Raw genomic sequence first — 7,725 nt, forward strand, 5'->3', positions numbered from 1 at the left:
TCACACAAACTTTTACTGATCTGAAAACGCCACCAAAAGACACCCAGAAACTGCCTACAGTTTTTCCAGTTTTTTTAACCCTTTTTGGGCATTTTTTTCTGGAATTTTCTTATTTCACTGTAAATTACTATTGGTGGTTTTATCTCCATTTTGATAAATCTCCCCCATAGTGTATCAAATAAACGAACGTTGTTTGCACGGATGTCAAATTATTGTTTATGACATTTATTTTCAAACCCTATTTTGCAAACAACGGAAGTTAGTCTTAGTTCACACACATTTTTTTTCACCATCCTTTCACCACCTTTACTACTAAATTCAATTGACCCTTAAAAATAAACCAAACCCAAAAGGGCCTGAATTAAAATAATGTACCAATGTCCGTCATTGTAATGATGGGTGCCAAAAACACAAAATGATGTACGTTATTTTAAGAAACTAAAAACTGACAAAAAGGTCATGTGAACATAGCCATAGGCTGTATTCATGTTTTCCTCACAGCCCTAGGGCGGCATCCCACTTCTCCAACTGCCAGGAGTCAAATAACAATCATTTGGGTTCTGAGAACATTGCCAAACCTATACAGTACAGCAAGTCTACACAACACTAGTCATAGTGAAGTCTGCTAACTTTTCACAAAACTGCAAATGTCCTGAAAAATGGCAAACTACCCTGAAAAACACATTTTTTTTGGAAGTCCAGTCTGAGGGAAGCAAAATTCTCCTCCTCACTTATTCACCTTCTGTAAAACTTTCTTATTTCAGAACTATCTTTTGGTGATTGCATTGTTTGGTGCTGGGATCCTTGTGGGTGTCAGTAATGCTGCCTGCATGCGCACCCTACCCACGCTGCATCTAGATGGAGATCCTGGAGGTATGTTTGGGGTCACATAGTGAGGCAATGACAGGAATATATGCCCTTATACTCATTGATTGCTATTTTTTTCATTCAGAAACATTCAGATGCATTCAGAAACTGGACAAACTAAGCCAGTATATACTTATTAAGGAAAAATCTAGCATTACATGCAGGGCCGGTTCCAGGATTTTGTGGGCCCTTGGTCGAGAGAGCCTTTGTGGGCCCCTTTGAATAGCAATTTACGTGGCATGGTTATTAGAAGGTCTCTAGCTCTCGATTCTGTGTAGGGGATCAGCTGTGTTATATACGTATTATCCCCTCCTGTATGAGTGTGTATATATCTATCTCTCGGGCACACATATATACACACTCATACAAGGGGAGGATAATAAGTATATAATACACTGCTGATCACTTTTTTTTACCTCGGGGCACACCTACCAAATAAAGTTTGACAAAATAACGAGAAAAAAAAAAATGTAATTCGGTAACTCACAGGTGACGTCTTCTTTAATCTGAGGCGATCACTCTTTGTTTCCTCTTCATCTTGCCTGGACCACCATGATGATTCCTTCAAGCTACAACTCTTCCCTTCAGAACCTGTCAGACAAACATCTTAGGCTCGGCACATTTCCAGCAATTTCCTTCCCTTTTCCCACCCATAGGCTTCCATACAGTGATAATTTTGCTACTTGGTGTCATGTGCAGTAAAGTAAGGAGGTATGTGGGCCCCGTATGTAAGATCCCGTGCTGTGCCCCCCATATAGTAATAATGTCCTCATGCTGTGCCCTCCATATAGTAAAAATGCCCTCTACCCCCATAGTAATAGCCCATATTAATGTCCCCTGCCCTGCCCCTATAGTAATACCCTCTGTCCCCATAGTAATGTCCCCTGCCCCTATAGTAATGCACCCTGCTCTGCCCCCATAGTAATGTCCCCTGCTTTTCCCCACAGTAATGCCCCCATAGTAGATGCCCCCTCCTCTGCCCCATAGTACTGTAGATGCCCCCTGCTCTGCCCGCATAGTAGATGCCCCCTGCTCTGCCCCCATAGCAGATGCCCCTTCCTATGCCCCATAGTAGATGCCCCCTGCTCTGTCCCATAGTACTGCCCTCTGCTCTTACTGTCCCCATAGTAATGCCCCCATAGTAGATGCCCCCTGCTCTGCCCCCATAGTAGATGCCCCCTGCTCTGCCCCCATAGTAGATTCCCCCTGCTGCCCCATAGTACATGCCCCCTGCTCTGCCCCCAAAGTACATGCCCCTTCCTCTGCCCCATAGTACATGCCCCCTGCTCTGCCCCCATAGTACATGCCCCTTCCTCTGCCCCAAAGTAGATGCCCCCTGCTCAGCCCCAACACAAAGCAAAACAAAAAAATCATAATCACCTAATCCAGGGGATGTGTCCTCTTCTCCCTGGCTTCTCCCTTCTGTGCGCCGCGGGGACGGATCCTCTAGCAGGCGCGATGATGCAATCGCTATGCGCCTGCTGGGGAGATCCCATCAATCCAGCGCTGCAGAGAGAGGCCGAGGCCAGGACGTCATGGAGGCGGAGAGTGACATCCCGTCCCGTCGCATCCGCCCAGCACTCGCGTCCCGCCCCCCTCACTGCCTCCCGGATGTCAGCGGTGTTGACAGTGAGTCCGGGGGATGCAGCGGGCGGCATTGCTGGTGGTGACCTGTGGCTATTGCTCGGGCAAGTGCCGGGGGGCCCCTTGAGCAGCTGTGGGCCCCGGCACTTGCCCGAGTACGTCGGGTGCTGACACCGGCCCTGATTACATGCAAAGCAGACTAACCAATTGGATTCCATTCTATCTAAGGGAAAGTTATATTACCAAAACTTGACACTACATTTTGCCCTACATTAATGAATCTATATAGGATACAAACATAATGTTTGGTATTGCATAACATTGAGGACCTTTGTAAGCAAATTTTGTTTTTTACACTCCATGTTGTAAAATGGTAACAAATTTATATTCGGCAAATACATTCTGTATCTAATGAGTACTTTAATTTCTAGGATGCGAATTCAAAGGAGAATTACATGCATATCGTACAACTTGGAGAACAGATGACTGTTTAAAGTGCACCTGTTATAGCAATGGATCTATGAGATGTTGCACCATGTAAGATGCTTCAGTTTTAATAGGTTCAATATATTGGATCTGTTCACACTGGGAAATAATGAACATGAACCCCCGGGGGCGGACACAGACTGCAGAGGGCCCTTGTGCAAAAAATGTGCATGGGCCCCCCATAAGCAAACCACACCACCACATACCTCAACATACTCACCTGGCCTAGCGCAGTCCCCCGGCATGTCACTCGTGCACCAGGGAGCTGGGAGAACGCACAAACGCTGCACTGGGCAAGGTGAGTATGTGTATGGAGAAGGCTCTTGTGGCTGGAAGAACAATAGTGCCTCTAGCTGCAAGAGAGCTATATGTATGCATATATGCATCTGATGTTACTCAGACAGTATCCCTTACATGCAACACTTCTGCCGTCCTTGTGGGGGTTGGCATTGCAGACCACTCTGATTTGCTGTCCTGGTGGTGCAGGTGTTTTTTTTGGTCCTCCTCTGATCCTCTGGGGGGGATGGGGCGATAGGGTGTTGTGTGGGCCGCTGTAATGCATCTTACAGGGGGAAGGGGGTTGATACGGAGGGGGGGTTGTAGTCCGCTCTGATCCACCGTCACCTATATCATACACTCCTTACCTTATCACACATAGCACGGCACACTTACCTCATCAGTCATCACACATCATACACTCCTTACATCATCACACATAGCAAAGCACACTCCTTACCACATCACACATAGCACAGCACACTCCTTACCTCATCACACATATCATACACTCCTTACATCATCACACATAGCACAGCACACTCCTTACCACATCACACATACAGTAGCACAGCACACTCCTTACATCCCACTTACCCCATTACACATAGCACAGCACACTTACCCCATTACACAGCACACTTTCCTCATCACACAGCACACTTACCTCATCACACATAGCACATCATACTTACCCCATTACACAGAACACTTACCCCATCACACAGCACACTTACCTCATCACACATAGCACAGCACACTTACCCCATTACACAGCACACTTACCCCATTACACAGCACACTTACCTCATCACACATAGCACAGCACACTTACACCATTACACAGCACACTTACCTCATCACACATAGCACAGCACACTTACCCTATTGCACATAGCACAGGACACTCCTTACCACATCACACATAGCACAGCACACTTACCCCACACTTACCTTATCACATGCGATGCCCTGGCCCCTGGGGGCCACTTCCGCAGTGCTGGTGTTATGAGCGGGCAATGACCGGGGCAGCTGCAGGGGTTATACTTGTCACGGTATAGGCCTGAGGGCGGCACAGCTGTAGGGCCAGTCTGTGGAATCTGCGGGTGATGATGGGCATGCGATTCTTCGCTGCACCTAGTCAGGGCAGCAGTTAGTAGACACCAATGCCAGGGTTCAGTAACAGCGGTTTTATTATAGATGAGGTAACTAGTAGTAACGAGTTCCTCCGGTTGCAACTGGGTATATAGCAGGCTTAGACAGTTAGTGCAGGAGTGATGCTGCATAGGCTGCGGAGATACGTGCCGGATGTTGGGAGTAGTAGTATGAGAAGAAACTAGCGTTGCTGGGTGGACGAACTTGGGAGTAATACTTGCTGTGGGTACTTGTAGAGATGAGAGAGATATCCGCACGACACCCAGATGAGAGAGAAGATGACACTTGTATAGGCAGGCAGCCGGTTACTGGAACGCAGCAGCAGAATCAGTCACTCTTCTTATGGTGAAAAGGCTGCAGAGACGCTTCTGTCCCCTTCTGAGGGAGAGGACAGAGCAACACAACCTCCTTGCTTGAAAGCAGGGGCTGAACTCACTTGTCAGCAGGAAGTGGGAAGTCACATGGTTGCTCCTGGCCAGAGCTAGTCGGCCATTGGAGGAACCATGGTTACAGGGCACTGGCACGTGATCCACAGCCTTGCATACCACTGTACAAGGTAATAATAATACACAGGAGTATATATATATATATACCAAGATATACCTGAGAATACACATTACCAGGGAATATCAGGGGGAAAACTAGCAGCAGTTGCAGTGTGCACAGTTACCAGAACCAGCATGGACTAAATGATAGAAATGAGCACGATAGGAGTAGTAGTCCTTGCGTTCTGGGACACTGCATACACATAGCACAGCACACTCCTTACCACATCACACATAGCACAGCCCACTTACCCCATTGCACATAGCACAGCACACTTACCCCATTACACATAGCACAGCACACTTACCTTATCACACATAACATAGCACACTTACCTTATCACACATAGCATAGCACACTACTTACCTCACACATACTCAAGAACACCCCCACTCTGATGCTCCATCCCAGGTGAGGGGTTTGGGGGGCTGCTCTACTGCGTGGTCAGACAGGAAGGGGGGTTTCTCTGATGAGTGGGGATGTGAAGACCTCTCTACTGCCGGAGGAGGGGAACAGAGCAGAGTGAGGCAGCTGTACACAGCACAGTTGCTGGGGAGGGAGGGGGGTATGGGCGGCCCCCTCTGAGATGCTATGCTCTGGGGGATGGGAGTGGCAGTACCACTTGTAGAGCGTGCGTGCCTATGTACAAGCCAGCCCCAGCCGTACTTGCTTCCCTTTACCTGATCTAGCTAACTGATCAGGGGACACAAGTTCGGCTGCAGGGATGTGTTACCTCTATGTGCAGCCCTGGGCCCCCTGCTTTTAAATCTTGTCTGGCAGGTGGCAGGGGACAGCAGCCCCAGCAGGCCCCCTCTCCCCCTCGGGGCCCCTGGGCAGCCGCACCCGCTGAACATGTGATAGGACCGCCACTATGAACCCCTATAGATCCAGAGTTTACCAAATGACCCATTTTTGAACAGGGCCTAACTATGCTAGTTTACTGCTGCAAAAACAGAAGAACTATAGCAGCTCCTTCTGCAGGCAGTAGCCTCACTGCCAGACATGGGATGGAAAAAAGGAAGAGGGTTAAAGTGACTGTACCACCAGGCCCAGGCTGAAGCACTGGAGGCGGGCCGACCCACCCTTAGTGGGAGGAAACCCCAGCCCCTCTATGATAGGGTTCCATTGATTCTAATGGAGTTACGTCATGGAGGGGCTGGGGTTTCTTCCCACTAAGGGTGGGTCGGCCCGCCTCCAGTGCTTCAGCCTGGGCCTGGTGGTACAGTCACTTTAAAATAGCTGATAACATGAAATGCATATAAGAATTCTTCATATTGTTCCTTGCAATTTTGTTTCCAATATAAACCAGGATATAATGGTCGTTTTTCTGTGTATATTTTAATTATTTTTGTTTTTTTGTGTGTGTGTGCTCTGCAGCCGGACAGATCATCCGGCCGGTACTTAAGTACCGGCCGCGATGATCCAATCACAGACCGGTTGTTCCGTGACCCAGCGGGTCTGATACGTTGTGTGAACATAGCCTTATACTGTAATACAATGTAATTTTATTATTTGGGGGATGGAGGATTTATTTTATTATGTTTTATTTTGCCCTTTTTTCACTAGTGTACACTATCCAGTCATCTGCTGATCACTGTTACAATACACTGCCAAATCCAAGGCTTTAGCTGTCAGGGCATGAATTGTGGTTTCGGAACAACTGCACCCATATCTAGGCTATGTTCACATACAGTAAAATAAAAGCAAAATACGGCAGTAAAATAGGTTTAAAATGCAGCCGTATTTTGAACCTAATAATGTGCTCCATTAAAGTATATGGAAAATGTCAGTCTGTGCATATATTGTAAAAAAGGCTATTAAGTTAGGATATAAAGGATATCAAGTGTTTGTATGGTGTTTGGTACTTTCTAATTGCATCCATTAAAGGCAGAATATACAATGATTCTGTTAACAGCATCACATGGATACATGCTTTACGTGTGACTATGTTATTTAATATATTACTATTTTTTTATTTTATTTAGTGGTGGCAGACCTGTCAGCTACGACAAAGAACAGTGCGTAGTCATCTTTGACAAGGAGACCTGCATGCACAACGTGGTTAGAAAAGATAATCCAAATGAGACATGTGAACACGCCGCGGTGGGCTAAACCCATATCTCAATACGTGCAAGACAAGTCGACATTAATACAACCTTAACATTCTTAACAGCAGCTTTTTTTGCCATATACTTTCCTTCCAGTGGTATCTGTATTGCTGCAAAATAAACTACACAGCTTATTGTTTATATTATAGTAGAAATGGGCAACAGAGGACATTGCAACTGTATGACTGCTTGATTATTCTCCCAGAGTGTCTATACACCACAGAAAACCTTATGTGGCCATAAAATTAAGATAAAAAAATAGAAATAAAACGTCTGCTTTGTCTGCAGCAATCTGTTTAACTTTCATTCTAGGTTTACTGTTACTGTTTCCATATATGTGTTTAAAATACAAAGCAGAACAGGGGACCCTGTGCATCCATACATTCACTAAAATGCTACATTGTTGCAGCTTCAGCGGAACTGTATAGCCAAAAGTGACTTACCTTTGACAAGGTCTTAACTAGGGATGAGCAAATTGACAGTACAAATGAAGCAAATTGCTCTGTTAGCTCGGCAACCTGCTTATCAGCCTGCTGCCTTTTAAGTCCATGCTGCTCTGTGCCCCTCTACCCTGGGTGGCTGTAAAAGCTTTATCCAGTTCAGGAAAACTTCTCCCAGGACTGGATCAAAAATGAATAAATCACGTAGAGGGACTGTGATAGGATTGCTATAATAAGTCTTATAGCATTTATTAATCGTAATA

The 7,725-nt window shown here is 46.3% G+C and overlaps 1 protein-coding gene across 1 annotated transcript; it reads left to right on the forward strand.

The window, feature by feature from the left end:
• Nucleotides 1–732: 732 nt before the first annotated feature.
• LOC138799396 (beta-microseminoprotein-like) lies at nucleotides 733–7,328 on the forward strand. The gene is made up of 3 exons (XM_069980504.1): nucleotides 733–873; nucleotides 2,883–2,988; nucleotides 6,900–7,328. The coding sequence occupies exons 1-3, from the start codon at nucleotides 831–833 to the stop codon at nucleotides 7,024–7,026; spliced, it is 276 nt and encodes a 91-aa protein (XP_069836605.1). The 5' UTR covers nucleotides 733–830; the 3' UTR covers nucleotides 7,027–7,328.
• Nucleotides 7,329–7,725: the final 397 nt, after the last annotated feature.

This window comes from Dendropsophus ebraccatus, chromosome 8 (assembly GCF_027789765.1).
Source record: "Dendropsophus ebraccatus isolate aDenEbr1 chromosome 8, aDenEbr1.pat, whole genome shotgun sequence".
Taxonomy (NCBI): domain Eukaryota; kingdom Metazoa; phylum Chordata; class Amphibia; order Anura; family Hylidae; genus Dendropsophus; species Dendropsophus ebraccatus.